The following is a 26,329-nucleotide window of genomic DNA, read 5'->3' as shown; positions in this document are numbered from 1 at the left end:
CTTTGCTCTGTTTTCAAAGGTTACAACACACAAACTACTTGCAATAGCAAGAGCAAATGAAATAACCGTCATGTCACGTTTGCAGACCTCTTTGTAACACAGAGTGGTCTGGTAACAGAAGCCAGCTCCACATAGAAGTCAGCTCCTCATAGAGCACGTCCTTGGGGAACCTTGGGGAATCTTCCATTCTGTGATCATGACCAAGTCAGCTGCTGGCAAGATTGGACTTGCACTCTAGGAATTGAGTTTTGTTAAGGAACCTACTGGAGCTTATCCAGTTTATAGCTCACTTTACCTTGTACCCATTCCTGCTTGTTTATTCATTCAGTTTGTATCTCACCCTTCTTCCCAAAGCATTTGCTCCCAAAGCTTTTGTCCTTCCACACCTGAAGGTCTGCTTTATGCAATAGACATGACACTGATCGCCCCCTATGCACACATGCACAGTCGTGTATACCTTGAACGTGCAGAAATGAACAGTTGTCTGTAAATCCAAAGGCATATTTCTGTCTTTGTAATGAGGTTGCCTTTTAGGCTTGGGGATCTGTGTGCTTCTGTTAAAAATATTCTTTTTTAAAGCCACAAGCTATGATGTGAGACAAACAGAAGAATCACAATAGTCATGTGCACATCCAAAACATACAGAATTTGAAGGCCAAAGACTCAAAGCAAATACAGTAATGCAATCCATAGATAATTCATTTCTGCTTGATTCATACAAGGTGCCCGTCTTACTCATTCCTTACCTTTTTTATTTTAATTTTATTTGCATCCTTACAGACAATTCAAAAGGAACATGTAAAAAAAGCAAAAGGAATAGAAAAAGAAACTACAAATGACTGATCACACACACACACACACACACACACACACACCACCCCCACATATAGACTTCCCTTCCCCTCCTTTCCTGGTTTCTTTTGTTTTCCACTTCTGCATATTCTAAGTTGCCAAAATCTACTCTTCTTACTCTTTATCTCCGGCTTTCTCTTACACTGCTGAATTTATTGAAGACCTGCTAATCTGTTTGCATGTATATACTGATTTTTTTAAAAAATACTCAACATTTTCCAGTCCCTTTTTTAGACCATCTTTTTCTCGTATCTTACTAGTCAAAATTCGAGCTGAACAGATTTTTTTGGGGGGGGGGGGGGCTCTGTTGCTTCTATTCCCAGAATAAAGGCTTCTGGTTTCTTGGGAAATGTTCTTTTACTTTTATTTTTTAATTCATTATACATCAGAAAGGTGATTTCCTTTCTAATCAATTTTTATGATTTTCCCAAACTCTGTGTAGGTTTTTTCTAATCACGTGGTTTGAAAAGTTTTTATATATTTTTGCTTTTTCATACCAGAGACTGGCATGCCATCCATACTTAATATCATGCCCTTCCAAGTCTAATAGTTGAATATCTTTGAGTAAAATCCATTCCTTTAGCCAGCACATCCATTTAACCCAACCACTGAAGGAATAATAATATTGCTTGGCCAATGGACAAGTTGTAACACAACAGCGTTTGGAGGGCACTAAGTTGGCTAGTTCAGTATTCAGTTAACAGTTTCCAATTTGCTATGAATTTGCTATTCCTTAACCCCATTGCTATTGTATAATGTTTTAGCTTCATCACAAAAGTATAGTCATATCCTCCAGGTCCAACTTGTCCCAGTGCAGACTGTTTCTGTGATCCAATACATCAACATAGCTCATCTCAAATTGTAGCACCCTCTTTTCCTCATGCTGACCTAACAGTATGTGTCAGTTTGCCTTTCTTGGTACAGAAAGTATTGATCTGGTATGTAGAGATCTTTCCTATTCCAATTCATTCAAGAGGGTTCTGGAAACTTCTCTGTGTGAAAGAAACTGGTGCAAGCTGGAAATTTCTAGCTGACACGCAAGTTTCTATTCTGCCTAGAAGCAAGCAGATTGAATTGTTCTCCTACTGGCTTCTCTGGTGACTCCCACTATATATAAGGGTCTGCTGACTTCTGTTTCAGTGTATCTGAAGAAGTGTGCATGCACACAAAAGCTTATACCAAGAACAAACTTAGTTGGTGGGTGGCGCTGTGGGTTAAACCACTGACCCTAGGGCTTGCCGATCAGAAGGTCAGGGGTTCAAATCCCTAACACGGGGTGAGCTCCCGTTGCTTGGTCCCAGCTCCTGCCAACCTAGGAGTTCAAAAGCACGTCAAAGTGCAAGTAGATAAATAGGTACCACTACAGCAGGAAGGTAAACGGTGTTTCCGTGCACTGCTCTGGTGACAGAAACGGCTTTGTCATGCTGGCCACATGACCTGGAAGCTGTACGTCGGCTCCCTCGGCCAATAACGTGAGATGAGTGCCGCAACCCCAGAGTCTGTCACAACTGGACCTAATGGTCAGAGGTCCCTTTGTAGCAGGGGCCCAAAGGGCCACAATAAAGGTGATAATGTAAATCCTTATAAATATTGGAATATGCTTATATTAGAGGAGTTATGGTAACCTGATGCTTTAAAGAAACTGCTGATTTAGCAAGAAACCGTCCCTACTGGGATAGAAGGTCAGCTAATACGTCAATCACAAAGATGTAATTCATAAGCTAGAACATAAATTGTTACATGGTACACGTAACTTATATGCAGAATTCATCATGTGAAAGGCTGGACTAAATGAATGCCAAACTGGAATTAAGATTGCCGGAAGAAATATCAACAACCTCAGATATGCAGATGACACAACCTTGATGGAAGAAAGTGAGGAGGAATTAAAGAACCTTTTAATGAGGGTGAAAGAGGAGAGCACAAAATATGGTCTGAAGGTCAACATCAAAAAAACCAAGATCATGGCCACTGGTCCCATCACCTCCTGGCAAATAGAAGGGGAAGAAATGGAGGCAGTGAGAGATTTTACTTTCTTGGGCTCCTTGATCACTGCAGATGGTGACAGCAGTCACGAAATTAAAAGACGCCTGCTTCTTGGGAGAAAAGCAATGACAAAGCTAGACAACATCTTAAAAAGCAGAGACATCACCTTGCCAACAAAGGTCCGTATAGTTAAAGCTATGGTTTTCCCAGTAGTGATGTATGGAAGTGAGAGCTGGACCATAAAGAAGGCTGATCGCCGAAGAATTGATGCTTTTGAATTATGGTGCTGGAGGAGACTCTTGAGAGTCCCATGGACTGCAAGAAGCTCAAACCTATCCATTCTGAAGGAAATCAGCTCTGAGTGTTTACTGGAAGGACAGATGGTTAAGCTGAGGCTCCAATACTTTGGTCACCTCATGAGAAGAGAAGACTCCCTGGAAAAGACCCTGATGTTGGGAAAGATTGAGGGCACAAGGAGAAGGGGATGACAGAGGATGAGATGGTTGGACAGTGTTCTCGAAGCTACAAACATGAGTTTGACCAAACTGCAGGAGGCAGTGGAAGACAGGAGTGCCTGGCATGCTATGGTCCATGGGGACACAAAGAGTCGGACACGACTAAATGACTATAATATAATATTATAATAATAAATTTTTATTTATACCCCGCCCTCCCCAGTCAAAACCGGGCTCAGGGCGGCTCACACCAATAAAATTACAATAAAACATTAAAAGCAATTAATTAAACTACAGATTAAAATACAGTATTAAAATTTAAAATGTAGCCTGATTTTAAGTAGTCCATAAATCCAAGCCATGAGGGAGGAAAACACAGGGTTCAGACTAAGTCCAACCCAAAGGCCAGGCGGAACAACAACAACAACACGTAACACAGGTTCCCAACACTCATACTAACTCACAATGTAACATATTACTAAGAATTGAGGCCTAGTTAGCAATACTTATTGCACATGCATATTAAATTAGGATGAGGTAATGATGGACATGCGTATTGAATTAAAATGATGTAATGATTAAATATGATTGGTTAAATTGAAATCCTTTGTTTGAAATGTTATAAATACCCCTGCCCAAACTTTGGGCGGGGTTGCAATTTTGTGAAAAGATTTGACTGTAGCCTATTGCTTTGCAATAAACAAAATTGACTCCTAACTTCTCTTGTCTCTGAGTTTTATTGGCCTAACTCAGAAGGTAAGCCATTTTTGGCATTTAACACCTTTACCTTTAAGATGCTACTGGACAATTTATTTATTTATTTATATATTTTGACTGCGTCAGACCAACACGGCTACCTACCTGAATCTAGAAGAGTTCATGATGTTGCAAGCCAAAAAATGGCTTATCTTCTGAGTTAGGCCAATAAAACTCAGAGATAGGAAGAGTTAGGAGTCCATTTTGTTTATTGCAAAGCAATAAGATTACAGTCGAATCTTTTCGCAAAACTGCAACACCGCCCAACGTGGGGCAGAGGAATTTATAACATTTCAGACAAAGGATTTTGATTTAACCAATCACATAAATCATTACATCATTGTATATTTAGTATTCATCATTACCTCATTTCATATTTAATACGCATGCACAATAAGCATCGCCAACTAAGCTTTAATTCTCACCGTGATCTGTTACATTGTGAGTTAGTATGCGTGTTGGGAACCTGTGTTACGTGTACCATGTATCAAATTATGTTCTTAGTTTATAAGTTATGAGCTGTATCTTTGTGATTTGCGTATTACCCTGTTTCTCCAAAAATAAGACGTAGCCATAAAATAAGCCGTAGCAGGATTTTTAAGCATTCAAGGAATATAAGCCATACCCCGAAAATAAGACATAGTAATAGGTGCAGCAGCAATGCCGGCCGCGGCAGGAGAAGGAGGGAAAAAATAAGACATCCCCTGAAAATAAGCCATAGTATGTTTTTTTGAGGAAAAATAAATATAAGACGGTGTCTTATTTTCGGAGAAACACGGGTAGCTGACCTTCTATCCCAGTAGGAACGGCTTCTTGCTGAATCATCAGTTTCTTTAAAGCAACAGGTTACCATAATTCTTCTAATATAAGCATATTCCAAGGATTTATAAGCATGTTGCAAGATTTATTGGGATTTGCGTTATCATCTTCATTGTGGCCCTTTGGGCCCCTGCTACAGTGAGAGGGATTCAGAGAACTGTGGTTATAGGGCGGTATATACCGTATTTTCCCGTACATAATGGGTGTCTTTGTGGCATTCACACAGGGGCCCCGGTCATTTCACGGACTATTGACCCATAGCTGGTCAAGTTTTCCCTTTTCTCATGAGGAAGCCTATTCAGCGTAAGGGAATTTCCCTTAAAAAAAGGGAGAACTTGACAGCTATGTATTGACCCTGTGCCACCACTGCTCTGCTGCCACCAACGAGGATCCCCCTGGAAAATCACTGAGTCACAGTCAGGATTTTAAGTTGAACAAAGAAACAAGTGTTTATTTTAAACACCAACGAGCTACAGGTATTAGTTACACTGTTACATCGTTTTCTCAGTCTTAACCTTGTCTGAATCTCACTCTAGCTACTCTACCTCACCACCACCAAGTTCACACACCAACCCTCACAATCACCAACCATCAACCACACCTCCCAACTGCCAACTCTAAACTCAACTGCCCCCCCTCAACTGCCCTCAACTGCTTCGGGGCTGGGTTTTTAAAGCCCCTAATCTCCGCCTCCGGCTTCTTATTGGTCAGCCTATTAACCCTTTTCCCACTCCTGCACAGTTGTAGTTCCCTAGGAATGGGCAAATGCCACAGTTGTCTTATACACGGATAGTGAATGTAGAGGAGGGACATGTGATGGAAGCAGCAAACAGGATATTGGCAGCGGCGACAGGGTGGGTGATTGGTGGCTGCGGCAAGGCCTGCTGGAGATTGGCTGTGGGTGCGGCAATTGGGCAGGCGATTGGTGGCTATGGCAAGTGGGCGGGTGGGCTGTTGGTGGCGGGGAGCGGGTAGACAATTGGTGGCTGCGGCGAGGTGTATGATCGGCCGTGGCCGTGGCAAGCAATCGATAGTGGCAGGCAGGCAGGTAAGCGATTGGCGGAAGTGACCTCCCCCCCCCCCAAGCCAAACAACTTAATTTCTTAATTTGGGGTTTAAAAAATAGGGGTTGTCTTATACATGGGGGGCTTCTTATACGCATAAAAATACGGTAATTTCAATAAAATAATAATAATAATCCAGTGCACAACTGTATTTTTTCAGCTACTGCTATATCGCAGGCAAACGGTGTCATAGGATGGAGGAGACCCAGTAAAGAATTGATGTTATTCGTTTAAAAATTCCGTTTAAAACCGTTTACACATCATCGCCAGTGTCAAAAGACCAGGGTAAAGAGGTATGTCTTCAGCATTCACCAAAAGGTATATAATGACAGCTTAAGGGCAGTCCAAGAGAATGCCATCTCCGAAGCCATTATCCATCAAGCTTTTGAGGGAGGTGGAAAAACCAAGAGGGCAAAGCATATTTCATTTGCTAAGCAACAGGCAGGTAAAACCAAGGTGCTCAGCAATTTTCAGAGGATCAAGGTGGGAATTATTTTGGAAGGAGGGACCACTTATGAGAGCTGGTTGGTGAAAGGCAGCACAGTTTCGCTTTAAAATAAAAAATAAATAAATAAATCTTGTGCCCTGAGAACCTGGAACAGAAAAGTATTAAACGTACAGCCTGAGGGCATCTTCATCACCCGGCTGTGAGTCTTGAAGGCCGCTCTCTGCAAGGCCTAGGGGGCAGGGCCCACACTCACTGGCTCTACTAAAGGGGCTCCAGGTGAGACCAGAGGCTATGCCTGACAACAAACCCTAATTAATGGATTCTTTTGCCCCATCATTTTGTGCCAGCCAAACAGCAGTATCATCATAGCTGCCAAGTTTTCCCTTTTCTCACGAGGAAGCCTATTCAGTATAAGGGAATTTCCCTTAAAAAAAGGGAGAACTTGGCAGCTATGAGTATCACGCTTATGGTAATATTTTATTCTCTTGTTAATTATGCTGTTTTAAATGTGCATTTTATATTTGACTTCACATAGCAGTGCTGTGGGTTCTTTGGGGGGAAATGTTTAAGGCTTTTTTGATAACTTTGTGTTAAATATGTATTCTGTAGTTGACCTCCTTTGTAATGTTTTTTTGAAATCTTGAAGATAATATTTTAATTTTCTGTTAATTATGTTGCTTTGATTGTATACTCTATATTTGACTTCCTTCAGATTCTTTTGTTGATGTTTTAATATTCTGTATTTGAGATTTTTCTTAAAAATATAAAGCAGTATAGAAAAAATAATAATGATAAAGATAATAATAATAATAATAATAATAATAATAATAATAGCACACTCTGCAGTAGGCCTCTTGGCACATATGCAAATTTTAAGCACACCCAAATATAAACTGCAACATATGTGGAATAATGTGCATGTCTTCCTCCCCCAGGCTCACCATCCCAATTACACTGAGCAGTCACAGATCTGACCATTCACACGATGGAACCCCAGCAGATTGGCACCTTGGCTTGTGCTTGCATCAGCCTTCTGCTGCTCCTCATTGCCCTGTGCTCAAACAACTGGCTGGAAAATTCCTTCAGCCACACTGGCCTCTGGAAATCTTGTGTTAATGTTGGGATGGTTTATAAGTGTGTTGCACATGGGATGAATGTGAAAGGTAAGTTTTTTGTCTTCTGCTTGGAGTACTAGTGGTGTAGTATTCAACCGTAACTTGGGGGGGGGCAGCTGACAGTTCCTCAACTCCCTGAAAATCCAGTGTGACTAGGGATAACACATTCACTCCATGCATTTTTTGGGGTGGTGGTGGTGGTGGAATTAATGTTTTGATTAAAGTGCAGTGGGTTCCAGCACAAAATGGCTATTGTGGGCATTTAACCTCCTTCTTCATTTCTCTTCCTTCCTTCCTGAAAGATTACTACCATGCTACCCGAACTTTCATGTTCTTAGGGATGTTTGCTGGAGCCGTCTCTTGCATTGGTCTTAGTGGCCCGATTTTTGGCTTGCAACTCGGCTCCCTCTCCAAGGCCAAGACCGCAGCCATAGCCAGCCTTCTTGCAGGTATTATTGGAGGGGGGGGTCATAAGCATCTGCTTCCAGTCAGTTCAAGCCCCTCAAGCCCCAGATCACAAAGCTGTAGAGTAGACTGTGCCAAACTGAACTGTCCACGCAAAATGTTCTGGCTTGAATCCAATGAAGTTATACTCTGAGCAGACCAGCTTAAATCAATGGTGAAAGGCATAGCTGCCAAGTACCCCGTTTCCCCCGGGAAACCTCCGTTTTTCGTACCGTTTCCCAGCAGTCCCCTGTATCGGTTCCTCTCCCGTTATTCTCATTTATTCCGCTCCTGCCAGCGGCCTTTGTTTTGTTTGTTTTTTTGCTGCTTTTTTTGCGCCGGCACAGGAAGTCGCGTCTACGCATGTCTGGAAGTGCGTAGACGCGACTTTTGGCACCAGCCATTTTCGGTGCCCATAGATGGGCAAAGCGACACCGGAAGTTGCGTCTACGCAACTTCCGGTGTCACCCAGCTGTCGATCTCGGATTTTGCAGTCCAGGACTTGGCAGGTATGGTGAGAGGTGCTATGCAATCCTCCTCTGTCCACCTCCAAGGTTTTGCGAGTGCTGGAGCCACCTACTAATGGATAAGTTGCGGGGTGGGGTGGGGGTGGGGAGGCAGAGAGCAGGATGATCAGGCCCAATTCCTGTCTGGCGCTTCAATCAGGTTCAGATCAAGGCCAATGCTACAGCATGTTGGCGGTGAGATTGGTTCCAGATCCAATGGATGCTTGGCCAGCTCAGCCCTGCTTCCTCCTTGCCCTAGCAGCACCCCTTTCAGAGGATTTCTGCTGCTCTCCCCATTGTGCCTCCCACCCACTTGCATGTTTGGTGAACAGAAGTGGGAGTTTGGTTCTGACAATGTAATGCACACATCATTCCATTGCATACCCTCCAACATGGAACAGGGAGGTCCTGTTCCACAACAACAACAACAACAACACCCTGCTCATATGACTAGATTTCCCCAGCCACTCTGGGCAGCTTTCAACATATATAAAAACACAATAAAACATTAAACATTAAAAAAACTTCCCTATACAGGGCTACCTTCAGGTGTCTTCTAAAGGTTGCATAGTTACTTACCTCCTTGGCTCGGGGTGTGTGTGTGTGTCACATAATTCCATACCCTCCGACATTTCTCTAATGGAAATAGGGATGTCCTAAGGAAATGTGGGACATTCCGGGATCAAATAAGAAACCGGGATGGCTTCTGTAAATCCAGGACTGTCCCTGGAAAATAGGAACTCAGTTGCGAGGCACTGGATGGATGAAAAGGAGTGGTGGGAGTTAGCACCTTGGGAAGCCTTAGAGGAGGAAGGCTCAGAGCCAGGGGAGTGATGGTGGGATACTGAAGACGGATCGAAGTTGGATGCTGGATAAACAACAGGCTTGTATGAGATTGAGGAAGAAGAGGCAAAAAGTACTGCAGAAGTGGGACTGGCAGCTTTCCTCTGAGTGACAAAGGACCCCTCTCTCTGCATTCTAGATGAGCAAATATCCAAGAGAGGGCAGCAGGAACTAGTGAGCTGGCTCTGCTACTTTTTGCTGTTTTAGTCACCCTCTATAACATATCGTTAGGATACAGCAGCATATAAGTATTGTTATAAACAAACAAACAAACAAACAAACAAACAAAATATGAACACAATTTTAAAAACAAATATAAATATAGTCTTCTTCTACTACTACTACTACAACTGTGATAATAAGTTATATATTTATAGGCTGCCCATCTGACTGGGTTGCTACAGCCACTCTGGGTGGCTTCCAACAAATGACAACACGGTAAGACATCAGACATTATAAATAAATAAAATGTGAAAACAATGTAAATAAAAAATTATGAATTGAAAAATAATTTTAAACAGCATGGCTTAAATACAATCAGTTCCACTTGATCCTTGACCCCAGCCCCGTAGCCATCTGGCAACCAGGGCACTTCTTCCAGCCACTGCATTTCACTAGCTTCAGCTCCCAGATCAGCCTGGAATATTTAATGTACAAGCAACTTTATATCTCAATGTATTTTTCCTTAATAGCTCTTTTTGTCATGATTGCCATGGCCGTCTTCACAGGGGAGACAGGAGGAAAGGCCTCTTATGGATGGTCTTTTTGCGTGGCCTGGGCCACCTTTCCTCTCTTCCTTATAACTGGTGAGTATGTGTCAAGTGGGAAATGCTGAAAATGTACGTCTTTATTTAAAGGTTTGTCAGCTGCATTCTTTCATTACCGAACAGTCTGGGACCGATCTATACCTTTAGAATCATCATGTGGTCATGCCCCTGGCAGCCTGCCACTTTGGCTGTGGACGGAGGCTCATATATTGATCAATTTCCTGGTGTGTCATGCTGTGCACACAATACCAGTATCAGCAAAAGAGGAAGAGGGTGGAATGTGAACCAGTCCCCTGGGTGTGCAAGCATGGATTACTTCTTGATTTTTTGGCCTTGAAAAGCATGCAGAAATGTCATTCTCTCTTCATACCAACACTCTGAAGGAATCAGCTTTCCCCAGATTCAGCTCGAAGGGCAGGGAAAACATCTGAATCAAGTATGACCTGAGTGTGTCAGTAGGATTTCCAGACTAGTGAAATGCATTTGTGCCAAACTTCTGCAATTCGTAATTCACTAGCCTTATTGCTTACAAACTCTACCAGAGACTTTGGCTGAATACAAATGATATTGTATTCTAGAATGAATGGAGACAGACTACTTATTTCATTCACAGACAATTTGCATCTATTTTTTGATCCCGAAAAGCACTTCTTGATAAATGGGTTTATTCCAGAAGTAAATGCTCTTTGCAGATTGATTTTGCAATATCCCATAATACATATATTATGTATTATAACCCATGAAAACAGATAGAGCCTGGCAAGAGGAGTCCCTTGTAGAAGTCTCAAAATGCACAAACAATGTATTCTGTGGGAGAGAACTGGGCCTGTTAGAATGGCAGGGCTTTGAGGATCAGGGCATGATTCCCCTGGTGAGAAAGGAAGGTAATGCTGGGATCAGTGATCTGGATATCTCAGATAGCGTTTTATTCTCCACTGCCTACGCTCTCATCAGCCCCTTTTCTCTCCTGATAGGTGGGCTGGCTTTCTGCCTGAATGCCGCTTGAACATAATGAGGAAAAGATTGTGCTACATTTTCAGATGAGCTATGTTGATGTCACAGACACAGTCTGCACTGGGACAAGTTGGGCCTGGAGGAAATGACTATACTTTCGTGATGAAGCTGATACAATAGCAATGGCGTTAAGGAACGGCAAATTCACAGCACATTGGAATCCGTTAACTGACTACTGTACTAGCCAACTTTGTGCCCTCCAAATGTTGTTGTGTTACAAATTAGGGCTGCCATATCTTCAAAACGAAAAGAGAGAACATAAATAAATAAATAAATAAGCTTAGCCTGACACTGCGACATTTTCAAAACATTTCTTTTTAGAGGTTAAAAATATTTATTGGCCAAACAAATGTTATATTACAATTTAAGAATGGTGCTATGCAATATTATTATTCAGTCAGTGGCTGGGTTAAAGACAGGAATGAGAAAGGCAGGCATCTTACATGAATCAAACAGAAATGATCTAGGGATGACATTGTTTGTTTTGAGTTTTGGCCTTCAAATTCTAAATATTATTTATGTGCAAATGACTAATGTTATTCTTCTGTTGGTCTCACATCATAGCTTGTGGTTTTAATAAAGAATATTTTTAACACAAGCACACAGATTCCCAAGCCAAAAATTCAACCTCATTACAAAGACAGAAATATGCCTTTGGATTTACAGGAAACCTTCCATTTACACATGTTCAAGGTATACACAACCGTGCAATGCACGCATCACCGCAAACGGAAAGGGGGAGGGTGGCCCTAAAAGAGCGTGGAAATGACAAAAATGCTTCGAAAACCGTGTCTCACAATCCCTTTGAGGCCTTTGAGAACTTTTAGAGAGTGCGATTGTGGAGAGTGTGATTGTGGTGGTCTTTAAAGGGTTTTTCAAGGCTTTCCAGAGGCTCAGAGTGTTTGCAGGCTTTTCCAATGCTGTTCCCAATATACATGGTTTCACTTCGGCTCATGGTGTCTCGGAACATAACCCCTACATAAGTGGGGAATTGCCTGTAGAACCAGGAGATCAAATTCTGTACCCAGTAGACATCCTTGAAAACTCATTGGATGCAACACAACTGTTCTCATCTATCTATCTATTTATCTGTATCTATCATCTCTTCCTGAATTCATTTCTGGCATTTTAATCAGACCTGAATGTGACAGTCAACCTGTTCATCCTGTTATGTTTGCAAAAAAAGGTTAGGTGGAGATAAGACTATGTCCAGTCTTTATTGAGCATCTATTCTGATTTGCTTGTGGAGGAGTTTTACAAATATCATCACTCATCCTGCCTTCATCCTGATTTGCTTATCAGGTGTATAATTGACTTATCATTATTTCTTCACAAATACACATACAAACTACCTGTCAATCCAGCCCCACCACCTCTCTAACCACAAATAGTCTAAATTCTAGCCAACTAAACCCTGCTCAGAGTAGACCCATTGAAATTAATGAGTAGGACTAGAATTGAATGGCATCTTCTGTTTCATTCTGAAAAGTAGATTTGTTGTGCCAGGGCGACAGAGCACTTTATTCTACTTTATTTGTGCAAACGTAAAGTTACAGCAAGTCCTTTAACCTCTCCTGCAAAACTGACAATCTGGAGGCATCCTGAGTGAGCTTTCTAAATTTAACACCAGTGAATCAGGTTGCCAGACTCAATAGTGAACAGGACTTCTGTGCCTTTAATTGCCCTGCTCTCTTTTGAGTCTGGAAACCTTAAAGAGAAACCAGCAGACCTTTTGTTTCCAAGCAAAGGGTCTGCTGGTTTCTCTTTAAGGTTTCCAGACTCAAAAGAGAGCAGGGCAATTAAAGGCACAGAAGTCCTGTCCACTATTGAGTCTGGCAACCCTACCAGTGAAACATAAAACTATCTGGAAAAACAAACAGGCCACACTGACATTAACAATTTGTAACAATTTTTAAAAATGAAATGCTGTATCTTTCTCTGTGTGCAAAGATCCTTTCAGAGTTTGATAAGATGCTATTGAAGGGACTTCTCAAAACTGAGTGAATCGGCAATAAAATGGCTGCTCTTATTCAACAATGCATGTCGGGGACAAATACATATTCAATTGTACCTTGGTTTTCGAACAGCTTAGTTCTTGAATGTTTTGGCTCCCAAACGCTGCAAACCCGGAAGTGAGTGTTCCAGTTTGCGAACTATTCTTGGAAGCTGGATGTCTGCCGCGGCTTCCGCAGCTTCCGATTAGCTACAGGAGCTTCCTGCAGCCAATACGAAGCCTCGCTTTGGTTTCCGAACATTTTGGAAGTCAAATTGACTTCTGGAACGGATTCCGTTTGACTTCCAAGGTACGACTGTATACTTAAATTTCACGTATTCTCATGCAGTCTGAAGTGGCATTGATGGACCAGGACAGCTCTTTGAAGATGTTGACCCATTGTGTGACAACTGTGAATGCAGATTTGTCAAAGGGAGTGTCTCCATAATTCATGCTCAACATAACTTCTATAAGCCGTGCATTCATTGTAGTGGGACTAACCTAGTGGAACTCCCTCCAAACCAAGATTACAAAAGCAACCTCCTCCCTGCACTTGAGATGCATGACTAAAGCTTTCTTGTTCCAGCAGGCATTTCAAGGTAGTGGTTCATGTATGATGCATATTGTATTGTTTGATTTTCCTGTTTCCTGTAGGTTTTTGGTTTTCTTAATGCACACGGCTTACAAACATGCATGATTAAGTCCTATAGAAATGCCTTAATAAAAATAAAATAACATTGTAATATAAATAACTTCAGTACAGGTTCCTATAAACATAGCATAAGATTTGTCCCAGGACTCCCCTCCCTAATGTTACGAGACAGAGGAGCACTTGGCGGGGACGCCGTAAGCAGAACCTAATTACTCTGGCAAAAACAACAATTTAACAATCAGGTGGTGGCAGAGGTGTGAGAGGCTTCTCTGATCATCCACAATGGGGATTCATTCCGACTCAGCTGAACATAGAAAAGAGGCTCAATGAGGAACGCACCTGAGCAGGCTGGGGAGCCTCAAGCTTGTTGGCCAAACACGGACCATGAGGCATCCCCATCTGGTCTACTGCTTCCACTTCCTGGCCCACTGTGTGCAATTATACCTGGAAACAACCTACTGTATCTTTAGTAGTGCCACCTGGCTGGTGGAAGAGAGGGGGAGAATCATTAATAACCTGTCTTCCTCCTGTGCGTTTCGTAGTGGTTTGATCTTCAGCTGAAGCCATGGAAGCATAATAATAATAATAATAATAATAATAATAATAATAATAATAATAATTTATTTATACCCCGCCCATCTGGCTGGGTTTCCCCAGCCACTCTGGGTGGCTTCCAACAGAGGTATTAAAATACAATAATCTATTAAACATTAAAAGCTTCCCTAAACAGGGCTGCCTTCAGATGTCCTCTAAAAGTCTGGTAGTTGTTTTTCTCTTTGACATCTGATGGGAGGGTGTTCCACAGGGCGGGAGCCACTACCAAGAAGGCCCTCTGCCTGGTTCTCTGTAACTTGGCTTCTTGCAGTGAGGGAACTGCCAGAAGGCCCTTGACGCTGGATCTCAGTGTCCGGGCTGAACGATGGGGGTGGAGACGCTCCTTTAGGTATACTGGACCAAGGCCGTTTAGGGCTTTAAAGGTCAACACCAATACTTTGAATTGTGCTCGGAAACGTACTGGGAGCCCCAGTCACCAGTCTAGCTGCCGCATTCTGGATTAGTTGTAGTTTCCGGGTCACCTTCAAAGGTAGCCCCACATAGAGCGCATTGCAGTAGTCCAAGCAGGAGATACCTAGAGCATGCACCACTTTGGCAAGACAGTCTGCAGGCAGGTAGGGTCTCAGCTTGCGTATCAGATGAAGTTGCTAGACAGCTGCCCTGGGCACAGAATTAACCTGCGCCTCCATGGACAGCTGTGAGTCCAAAATTACTCCCAGGCTGCACACCTGGTCCTTCAGGGGCACAGTTCCACCATTCAGGACCAAGGAGTCCTCCACACATGCCTGCCTCTTGTCCCCCACAAACAGTACTTCTGTCTTGTCAGAATTCAACCTCAATCTGTTAGCCGCCATCCATCCTCCAACTGCCTCCAGACACTCCACAGGACCTTCACCGCCTTCACTGGATCTGATATGAAAGAGAGGTAGAGCAGGGTATCATCCGCATACTGATGAACACCCAGCCCAAACCCCCCTGATGATCTCTCCCAGCGGCTGCATGTAAATGTTAAAAAGCATGGGGGAGAGGACAGAACCCTGAGGCACCCCACAAGTGAGAGCCCAGGGGTCCGAACACTCATCCCCCACCACCACTTTCTTAACGCGGCCCAGGAGGAAGGAGCAGAATCACTGTATGACAGTGCCCCCAGCTCCCAACCCCTCTAGACGGTCCAGAAGGATGTTATGGTCAACAGTGTCAAAAGCCGCTGAGAGATCCGGCAGAACTAGGAAACAACTCTCACCTTTGTCCCTAGCCTACCAGTGTGACCAAGGAAGTTTCAGTCCCATGATGAGGCCTGAATCCCAACTGGAAGGGATCCAAATGGAGCTGTGGGGTCTCTGGGCCCCCAGTAAATTATTTGAAGTGGTTGGGAGCCTCCCAATTTGATGGGCATTGCCATTCAAATGGTGTGTGTGCACTGCGTCATGCGATCAATTATGTGGGGTGGGGTGGGGCTTACCTGCCTCCCCCCCCCAATATTTTATTCAAGTTGGTACCCCCGGTTGCAGCTGCATAAGGGTAAAAGAGTATTGGGAAATGATTCATAATGAATTGAAAAAAAAATGTTTAAAAGTACTTTCCCCCCAAAATCAGAGACCTTTCTGTTGGGGATAATTCAGACTGAAATTCCCAGGTGTCAAAAAAGGTTATTTATGTATGCTACTACTGCGACCTGGGATTTGTTAGCCCAAAAATGGAAAACGAGCGACGTCCCAACCAAAGAAGAATGGCAAAACAAGCTGACAGAATATGCACAGTTTGCAGACTTAACATATAGAATAAGAGACCGAGAAGAACATACGTTTAGAGAAGTTTGGAATATATGGGAAATAATTGTGTGCAGCTGAAAACGCTGGCAGCATTAAGAGAAATTCAACAGTGTACCGGTAAATAAGTTTTGATGGATGCAACAATGGAATACTGAATGGTACAGATTTTGTAAAATATACAGGGATTTGTGATGTGAAAAATGAACCATGGGAAGAGAGGAAGGGAGGTCATTGATATTTTAATGAGTATTTTAAATTGTAAAACAGAAAATTTAATAAAAATTAGATACAAGAAGAAAGGAAATGAACACAGAGCTTGGTGGAGAGAGATGGGGGCCCTCCACAGAAGGGTTGTGCCCTCAAAGAGGAGGTGCTGATCCTGCCCATCCCTGTTAAAGTACAAATACCATGGGTGGTGGAGTCAGAGCATGCCTGGCACTTGTTGCAGAGTGCTGACTTCACCTGAAGAAAAGAGGAGGCGATTCTGAGCCAGGTGAGATGAAACATCTATAGATTTATGCGGGAGGGAAAGGGAATTTTACCCCCAAAAGCTGGTCAGTTAATTTGGATACTATGTAAATGGAACCAGTGAGAGGGGCTAAAATCTATTACTTTGCACTAGTTTCATACAGTGGAGTACTAAACATACACACAACCAACTTCTTAGTTCTAATTTCTAGGGTGCTTGTTTTGTTGAGAAATATGTTCGATCCACATTTTAAAGTTAACTAGTCCTGGACTTATATGCAGATTGGAACACAGGTATCAAGTGGATTAGACCCATCCTTGAATTTTGTGGTGCAATTCCAGTTCAGGTAGGCATGTCTCAAATGCACTGAAAAGCATACAAAATGTATATTTGGTTATGGGAGAGGACGGATATAGAAATGTGTACTTTAGGGCAAAGTGCATACGATATTGATGCAGAATTTTGATGCTTTTTTGTCACAACACTAAACATGGCAGAATGGATCTCTAAGTGCATGTGAAACTGGAATGCAGTGGAAATAGGGTATTAGTTTGCTTTGCAAAAAAATAATATTTTAAATGCTGTATGGTTAATTTAATGGAATGGTTGGTTGGTTACATGCACGTCAATCTGCATATCAATTAGCAGTAGCTCTGAAGGAAAGCATATTTTATTTCTAGATTATTCATTTCACATATAGTAATAGTAATTGTTTTGAAGAGGCATTTCCTGTATTGATGATATGTAAAATGAACCATGGGAAGAGAAGAAGGGAAGTCATTGATATCTTAAGGATGTAAACATCAGTACTTTAAATTGTAAAACAGAAAATTTAATAAGAAAAGAGAGAGAGAGAGAGAGAGAGAGAGAGAGAGAGAGAGAGAGAGAGAGAGAGAGAGAGAGACATGTCCCTATTTTAATCTGAGGAAGGTTGGAGGGAATGCAACTGATGAAGAATAACATGAATATCTCCCTTCCCCAGGTTCATCATCCCTATTGCTCTCCTCTGTTACATAGCTGAGCATTCTCGCAATGAATGTCCTACAGATTAGTGCTGTGGCTTGCGCTTTCATCAGCCTCCTGTTCCTCCTCATTGCCCTGGGCTCAGACTACTGGTTGCAAAGCAGTGTTCATAACACTGGCCTGTGGGTAGGTTGTTATTCCAAAGAAGGCTGTGGTTCATTTGGGATGGATGTGCCAGGTAAGAACTTCTCTGTCTTCAGCTTTGAGTACTTTTGTTGCTGGCATCTGTCTGTCTTGAGAGAAAGAATTGAGTGTGCCTCCGGAAGTGAAGTCAAACCACTGTATTAGCACCACCGAAGTGACCTCCCCAGGATGCAAGCCTGGGCAGTGTTTATGGAGGTCCTGGGGTGCTCAGGTGACAAGACTGTGCTCTTGGCCTTGCTGGTGTGGTCCAAAGGAAAGCAGAGTACCAGCTTAGCTGCAGAAGTTGCTGGAGGGAGACATATATGGTGTCATCCAACCATTTTAGGCAGGGCCATCGTAACCCTATCTGGTGCCCTGGTGCCAAGATCCCTCTGGCGCCCCCATGAGTGAGGCGGGCAGGAGGGGTGTGCGGGGAGCTGAGAGGCGCGGAGGAGGCAGTCCCAGGCTCACACTCCCTGTGCACCTCTGGAGAGCTGCCTGAAGCCGCTCAACAGCAGAGGCGCACGGAGGCAGACACCAGCGTTCAGCGCCCCTGGTGGCCAGGCGCCCTGCCGCCTTGTGCCACCCACCCTGGGCCTAGGGACGGCCCTGATTTTAGGGACTTCACTCCGAGATTTGTGTAGGGTTTACTCCTTAGCCTTTTCTCCTCCTGTAGATATCCCATAAAGAAGCAGAGGTTTCCTTCCTTCTCCTAGATGTCCTACAGATCAGGAGTGCCAGCTTGGCCCTGTGACCGTGGCTGCCTGAGGCTGTGGGTGCCATGCAGTGTGCATGACCCTGGCACTGAAATTTGTGGGTGCCCGGCCCCTTCATGGGGAATTTTGTGGGTGCTCAAGCACCCAGGGAATTGCCACCTATGCTACAGATGTCTTCCCAGGTTGATGAGCCCCATCTGCCCCTCACTTCCATCTTCAGCATGTGCAGAAACCACCCTCTTGATCATTGGACCCACTATTGATCTCGTCAGCACAATCCACCAGAGCCTCTCTTTGCACACAGGGGAAGTCCCTAGCTCACCGAGGGTCTGAGACCCATTGGCTGACTTCATCTAGTTTAGCCAGCCAGTCAAAGTCCTTCCTGGGAAGTGGACATTGCCACATGCTGACTAGGAGCCACAGGTGGGAGCTGACTGCAGGGTGGGGATCAAAAGTGGACAGACTATCCCAAAAGGAGCACAATGTGTCTGCCACCGGAGGTTCTAGCCCTTCCCCAACACCCCATGCATCCTGCTGGGAGTACTCAAGGTATGGTATTCAAAACAGGAAGAGACTTTCATTTCTAAGGTACTGTACACAGCAGTGTGTGAGGCAGTTCATGGTTCTTCAACTCTCTGAGAGCCCAGTGTGACTAGAATTAAGACCTTTACTCTCTCTCTCTGTGTGTATGCTGGTACTCATATCTTGGTAAAGTTTATGTCAGTACCGTCATAAAATGGATGCTATGGGCAACAAAAAAAGAACAGTTGACAGTAGTCTGCACTGTCTTTACTATTTTTAATATATGAATGAGTCCTGTTGTTCAATTCCATTGATATATTTAACCCTCTTCTTTCTTTCTTTCTCTTCCTTCCGTCCTGAAAGATTACTACCATGCTACCCGAGCCTTCATGTTCTTCGGGATGATTGCTGGAGCCGTCTCTTGCCTTGGCCTTTGTGGCAAATGTTTTGACTTTCAATTTGGCTCCCTCTCCAAGGCCAAGACTGCAGCTATAGCCAGCCTTGTTGCAGGTAACCTGGGCATCATAACCATCTGATTCCGCAGTCAGTTCAAGCTCCTCAAACCCAAAACTTAGATGTATACATCTCACAAACTATTATTGGTAGAACTAAGTTATACTTAGAGTAAGGTAAAGGGACCCCTGACCATTAGGTCCAGTCGCAGACGACTCTGCAATTGTGGTGCTCATCTTGCTTTACTGGCCGAGGGAGCGGCATACATCTTCTGGGTCATGTGATCAGCATGACAAAGCTGCTTCTGGAGAACCAGAGCAACACATGGAAACTGTGTTTACCTTCCCACCAGAGGGGTGCCTATTTATCTACTTGCACTTTGACGTGCTTTTGAACTGCTAGGTTGGCAGGAGCTGGGACTGAGCAACGGGAGCTCACCCCGTCGTGGGGATTTGAACCGGCAAGCCCTAGGCTCAGTGGTTTAACCCACAGAACCACCCACATCCCTCTTATACTTAGAGTAGACCCACTCAAATTGATGGATATGATTAAAAGGTGCAATGCAACCCCAGCCCTTTCCATCCCTGGTTTCAGAGTTAGAATGGAGAAGTGGTGTGTGTGTGTGTGTGTGTGTGCGCGCGCACACACACACAAAGGGCTTTCAAAGCCTTGCCAGGGCAGCTGCTTTCCACCTGCTATGTTGGAGTTGGAAATCAGCCATGTCTGTTGGCTTCAAAAGGCACACTTCGAGAACAAGTGGCTTCCATTGAATGAAAACCACATCCCCCTTCTTGAGTATGGCATGCTTCTAAGACCCCCCCCTTTTAACCTCATGCTGCCACAACCAAGCGGGAAGAAGAATTTGCCTGGCAGGAGGAACAGCACGGGAAGGTGGCCACTAGCTGTGCTGACCAGCCTGGTTCTCTGGATCCTGGGAGAATAAGCCACTGGGTTGGCAGGCGGAGGGCAGTAGAGCAGGGCAGTGGCTGCCACCTCTTCTGGCTGTCCCTCTACATCTCAGCTGGGCCATCCATCCACCACCTCTCATCACACTGTATATTACATCGCCACCTGTCTGTGTTCAAGTGAACTGCAGAGTGATGGCACACTTACCTTTTTATTGCATGTTACACATATAAAGACAGTTAAACAACTGCATATGAAAACAGTTTGAAAAATAACAACTGTGAAACAACAGCACCTGCATATCAATCTGTTCAGATCCAGTACAGATACCAGCTGAGATAAAGATTTTAGTAGGCTTGTTAAAAGAGGAACATTTTTTACCAGGCACTAAAAAGACAAGAGAGAAGGTGGGAGGGAGTTCCAAGTGTCGCCACACCAAAGGCCCAATTTTGACATAATGTGGAATGAACCTCCTCATAGGCTGGCGCCTGCAGGATGCCGTCTCCTGCAGAACACAGTGGTCAGCTTGCGATGTAGGGGGTGAGTTAATCCTTTAAACATGCTGGTTCCTAACTGTTTAGGACTTTGTACAGCAATACCCACACCCTGAGCCTACCCTGACAGCTAATAGGCAGCCTGTGCACGTTTTTCAGCAGCAGCATAATTTGATGGTGATGTTTGGCTTCGGTGAGCAATTGAGCCTCTTCATTTTGTACAAGCTGAATTTTCCTGGTAACCTTCCAGGATTTGATTTATACATAATCTAATATCCTAATGCATTTCCCCCCCTTAATAGCTCTTTGTGTCATGATTGCCATGGCCACCTTCACAGGGCAGACAGGATCAAATGCCTCTTATGGATGGTCTTTTGGCTTGGGCTGGGCCTCCTTTCCTCTCTTCCTTGTAACTGGTGAGTATGTGTCAAATGAGAAGTGCTGAAAATGTACGTCCTCATTTAAAGGTTTGCCTTCGCACAGAGTTTCCAGCTGCATTCTTTCATTACCGAACAGTTTGGGACCGACCTACACCTTTAGCATCATCATGTAGTCATGTAGTCATGCCCCTGGCAGCGTGCCACTTTGGCTGCAGGTAGAGGTTCACATATTGGACAGTTTCCGGGTGTGACATGCCATACTCACAATTCCACTACCAGCAAAAGAGGAAGAGGGTGGAATGTGAACCAATCCCCTGGGTGTGCTGCTTTTCTGAAAGCATGGATTACTTCTGTATGTTTTGCATTGAGAACCATTCAGAAATTTCATTCTCCCTTCTTACCTACCCTCTGAAGGAATCAGGTTTCCCTAGATTCAGCTTGAAGGGCAGGAAAAACATCAGAATCAAGTTTGACCTGAATATGTAGACAGGATTTCCAGACTACAGAAGTGCATTTGTACAAAACTTCAGCAATTTGGAATTCATTGGCCTTTTTTCCTTACAAACTGCATTTTCATTATTCCAGAATGAATAGATACCAAGTATTTTCCTCACCTTCTATGAAGTTCATAGACAATAGATCTAATTTTTTTGACCCGGTAAACTGCTCCTTGATAAACTGCTTTCGTTCAAAAAATAGCAGCTCATTGCAAATTGATTTTGCCTTATCCCACAGGGCATCCCTTTGAAAACTTATAAAAACAGATGTAGGTGGTTCCGGCAAAGGGTTGGGGAGGAGCATCTACTTCTTCCCAATGACTTATATATGGACCAAAGAGAATATCTGCACAAGGCAGCTTCTCATGATCAAAGTCAACACTATCTGAGTATTTCCAGGATCATGTGTGTTCAGGCTGGACGTCTTTACTAATGGCTTTGCCATCCTTTCCTTCTGTACCGTGGGAGAGCAGAAACTGAACTGGGATCCTCAAGTGAACTTCTGGCTGATGTGTCACATGAAATCATAGAATCTTAGAGTTGGAAAGACCCCAAGGGTCATCTAGTCCAGCCCCCTGCTATGCAGGAATCTCAGCTAGAGCATCCATGACAGATGGCCACCCAACCTCTTTTAAAAAAAACCTCCAGGGAGGGAGAGTCTACCACCTCTTGTGGGAGTCTGTTCCACTGCCAAACAGCTATTAACGTTAAAGGTTTGTCTGAATGTTTAGTTGGAATCTCCTTACTTGAAGCCACTGGTTTGAGTCCTACCCTCCAGTGCAGGAGAAATCAAGCATGTTCCCTCCTGGTGACAGCAGAGATATTTGAGGATGGCTATCCTATCTCCTCTTAGTCTCCCCCTTAACAGGCTAAATATACTCAGCTCCTCATAAGGCTTGGTTTCCAGACCCTTGGTCATCTTGGTTGCCCTCTTCTGCACATGTTCCAGCTTGTCAACATCCTTCTTAAATTGTGGTTCCCAGAATTGGACACAGTTTTCCAGGTGTGCTCTGACCAAAGCAGAATAGACTGGTACTATGACTTCCCTTGATCAGGACACTATACTTCTGTTGATGCAGCCCTAGAATAGCATAAGCTTTTTTTTGCTGCTGCACCACACTGTTGACTCACTTAAGCTTGTCATCTACTAAGACCCCTAGATCCCTTTCACATAATAATAATAATTTATTATTTATACCCCGCCCATCTGGCTGGGTTTCCCCAACCACTCTGGGCGGCTTCCAACAGAAATATTAAAATACACTAATTTCTTAAAGGTTAAAAGCTTCCCCAAACAGGGCTGTTTAGCTAAACAGCCCTGTTTAGGGAAGCTTTAAACCTTTAAGAAATTAGTGTATTTTAGTGTTTTAGCCCTGTTTAGTGTTTATCCCTGTTTAGGCTAAACACATGTACTGCTAAACACATGTACTGTTCAGGCTAAACACATGTACTGCTAGTAAGCCAGGTGTTCCCCCACCCTATATTTGTGCATCTGGTTCTTCCTGCCTAAGTGTAGAACCCTACACTTGTCCTTATTGAAATTCATTTTGTTAGCTTGTGCCCAGGTCTCCAATCTGATAAGGTCATTTTGAATTCTGATTATGTCCTCTGCAGCATTAGCTACCCCTCCCAGTTTGGTGTCAATGGCTCAGGGAGGGACGTCTTGGCTTCAACATATGCATTTTATGATCAAATTCATTTAGAAATGTATACACTGAGCTAATACATATCGGGAATACATTTTAATTTTTTTGCATAATTTAAACAAACAATTTACATATTAATGTGAGAATGGGGTGTAATTAGACACGTCCATTTCTACCTAGGACTTGTCCCTTGCAGAAGTCTCAAAATGTGCAAAGAATGTAGTTCTATGGAAGAATACCCTATTGGCCTGAATATAAGCCGCAGCCGCAAATAAGCCACACCTTTAAAATTTGGGGGGGGGGAAGAGAGAATACCCGAATATAAGCCACTCCCTTAAAATTCTGCAGGCACTCACATCTGTAAATGGCAAATGCAGAAGAAAATCCTACAGGTACTAGAGAGGACCTGCAAGTGGGTTAAACACCATAACACCATAAATGCAAATAAAAAATCAATACTGCACTGTAAAATATGGGGAAAGCGATAAATGACATTACTGTAGAATTAATTGCACAACAGTTTCAAATTGGCAATAAAACATTGTTTGTTCCATTTTACTTTATGTCTGTTTCAGCAGCGATTTCATGAAAGCCAATTTTTGTAAGGTCCCGAATTTAAGCCGCACTTTAACTTTTCATGGCCGGAATTTTTTTGGGGGGGAAGTGTGGCTTATATTCAGGCCAATACGGTATATGTCCGTCCATTAGAATGGCAGGGGTTTGAGGATCAGAGCATGTTCCCACCTTTGAGCAAGAGAGGTAATCTTGGGGTCAATGATCAGGATATCTTGGGTGGTGTTTTATTCTCCTCTGCCAATTGCCCGCTTCAGCTCCTTCTCTCTCCTGACAGGTGTGCTGGCTTTCCTCTTAGATGGGTCAGCATGAAGATGAGGGAAAGACTCTGCTACCATTTCAGATGACACCTGGAGCTATGTTGATTAGGTGGGATGCAAACATAACCTGCACCAAGACAAGCTGGACCTGGAGGAAATAACTATACTTTCATGATGAAACTGATGCATTGTATAAATAGCAATAGGGTTAAGAAACAGCAATGTGGTCCCTTCTCCACAAATTGGAATCTATTAACTAGAATAGTGATGAACAGTAGTCAGTTAAAGATAAGGAATGACTAGACCAGACATCTTCTATGCATCGAGCAGAAAGGAATAGCCTATGCAGTAAATTATATGCTTTGAGGTATTGCCTTCACATTTTGTATGAGCACATGACCTTTGTGATTCACTTGTTTGTCTCATACAGTATATCTTGTGGTTTTAATGATGAATAATATATTTAAAATGAACCCAAAGATTCCCATGCCTAAGAGGCAGCCTGCATATGATGACAGAAACACGGCTTTCGATTCAGAAGCAGGTCAAGTTCTGCAGCCAGAAGACAACCCTGCAAAGAGAAGCAATAGAACTTCTCTCTTCTCCACCACTCGATTGGTCTTCCTCTGTCTGTCTCTCAAACATGCAAGTCCTTTGAGAAAAATGGTTCTTCTTGCCAAGCTCCTTCGGGGCATATCAATTAGACCTGAATGCGACTTTTTTTCTTTAACAGAATGTTCCCCTAAACAACCTACGTACTTATTGAGCATTCATCCGGATGTGCTTGCAAAAAAAGAAAAGAAGGGTTAGGCAGGAGTTAGACTGTGCTGGTCTTTACTGAGCATCCATTCTGATTTGCTTGGGGGGCAGTTATCCAGCAATCAGCATTCATCCTGCCTTCATCACTGTTGAACGTTTATATGTCTTTCCGTTAATCACTTCTCGACACACACAAACACACCACTTGTCAATGCATTTCCCCCCCTTCAACCTAATTTCTAATCAGAGCAGACCCATGACCTAGGTTAGTCACATCCATTAATTTCAGTGGATCTACTCTGAAGGAGTAGCATCGACTAGAACTCTCTGTTTCTGTTTTTAGAGTGAATTTGTAGTGTCAGGGCTACCAAGCACTTTCATCCTCTTAATCTGCGCAAACTTAAATTTACAGCCAGTACTTGACTCCTTCCCACGAAGCAGTGACAATCTGGACGCATCCCACCTGAGCATTGTTAAATTTACCTCCAGAAAAACTATTCGGAAAAAGAAATATGCGACTCTGAACCGTGTTGACGTTACCAATCTTACAAAAAGAGATTCTAAAATAGAATAAAATGAAATGAAATGCTTTATTTTTCTCTTAGTGACTGCTGTGTGCAAAATCTCCCCCTCCCCGCAATAAAACGAGCATCCATTTATGGACTCCTTAAAACTGAGTGAAAGGGCGACAAAATGGCAAATGCCATTCAATGTATACTTATGTAAAGCGATGCATGTCGGGGGAAGAAAACCTTAATTTCACACATATGCTCATGAGGTCTGAAGTGGCAGGGATGCACCAGGAATGAGGCCTTGGGTTGGTAGTGGATAGCTCAACGAAGATGTCAGCCTAGTATGCGGTAGCTGTGAAAAATGCAAATTCCATGGTAGGGTCCTAGGGACCATTATGAAAAGAATTGAAAATAAATCTGAAGTGAAACTGCAGGTATTATAGTGCCATTATACAAATCTATGATGCAGACTGATGGTGTTTAAAAAAGCAGATCAGGCATTCCGTTTAGAAAATACGGAGTGACATGGACCAATGGTCTGATTTGGTTTAAGGCAACTTCCTATATCCTATGACAGGAGCTGAACATCATCTAGAGAAACAATTCCTGAATGAGAGAACAGCAGGTTCTTTTACAGGCAGGGTCGGATTTAGGTTTGATGAAGCCCTAAGCTACTGAAGGTAATGGGGCCCTTTTTATGTCCAGCTGTCCTTTGTCAACAACACATTGTCACTGTTTTTTTGTGTTGAATATATGCTATATTGATGGACCTAATAGTCATTTGTACGTGCTGCCATGCAACCAGTCCATGCAGAATGTAGGCACCCTATTTATAGAAATGAGCAAACCAGTGATATTTTAGGGAGCAGCGTAGCAGGCAGGGTCCATGACTTACATCATAGGAGCCTACACAACACAAAACACCTTTACTGTATGCAGGTTTTATTTAATTAGT

General features: G+C 43.3%; 2 protein-coding genes across 2 annotated transcripts; both read left to right on the top strand.

Annotated features, from left to right (window-relative positions):
* The first annotated feature begins 7,332 nt into the window (after positions 1–7,332).
* Positions 7,333–11,061, top strand: LOC118086293 (lens fiber membrane intrinsic protein-like). The gene is made up of 4 exons (XM_035117735.2): positions 7,333–7,543; positions 7,798–7,944; positions 9,981–10,094; positions 11,030–11,061. The coding sequence occupies exons 1-4, from the start codon at positions 7,366–7,368 to the stop codon at positions 11,059–11,061; spliced, it is 471 nt and encodes a 156-aa protein (XP_034973626.1). The 5' UTR covers positions 7,333–7,365.
* A 6,481-nt stretch (positions 11,062–17,542) lies between these two features.
* On the top strand, positions 17,543–24,155 carry LOC118086289 (protein NKG7-like). Its single transcript, XM_035117728.1, has 4 exons — positions 17,543–17,711; positions 19,258–19,404; positions 21,050–21,163; positions 24,121–24,155. The coding sequence occupies exons 1-4, from the start codon at positions 17,543–17,545 to the stop codon at positions 24,153–24,155; spliced, it is 465 nt and encodes a 154-aa protein (XP_034973619.1).
* The last annotated feature ends 2,174 nt before the right edge of the window (positions 24,156–26,329 follow it).

This window comes from Zootoca vivipara, chromosome 6 (assembly GCF_963506605.1).
Source record: "Zootoca vivipara chromosome 6, rZooViv1.1, whole genome shotgun sequence".
NCBI classification, from domain to species: Eukaryota; Metazoa; Chordata; class Lepidosauria; order Squamata; family Lacertidae; genus Zootoca; species Zootoca vivipara.
Note: the sequence above shows the minus strand (reverse complement) of the source record. Positions and strands in the feature narration are given on the sequence as shown.

Excerpts from the sequence above, each read along its gene's own strand:
- LOC118086293 (XM_035117735.2), top strand. The coding sequence starts at position 7,366 with ATGGAACCCCAGCAGATTGGCACCTTGGCTTGTGCTTGCATCAGCCTT. Across the intron at positions 7,544-7,797 it reads ACATGGGATGAATGTGAAAG|ATTACTACCATGCTACCCGA; the intron begins GTAAGTTTTTTG and ends CCTTCCTGAAAG. Across the intron at positions 10,095-11,029 it reads TCCTCTCTTCCTTATAACTG|GTGGGCTGGCTTTCTGCCTG; the intron begins GTGAGTATGTGT and ends CTCTCCTGATAG.
- LOC118086289 (XM_035117728.1), top strand. The coding sequence starts at position 17,543 with ATGAATGTCCTACAGATTAGTGCTGTGGCTTGCGCTTTCATCAGCCTC. Across the intron at positions 17,712-19,257 it reads ATTTGGGATGGATGTGCCAG|ATTACTACCATGCTACCCGA; the intron begins GTAAGAACTTCT and ends CCGTCCTGAAAG. Across the intron at positions 21,164-24,120 it reads TCCTCTCTTCCTTGTAACTG|GTGTGCTGGCTTTCCTCTTA; the intron begins GTGAGTATGTGT and ends CTCTCCTGACAG.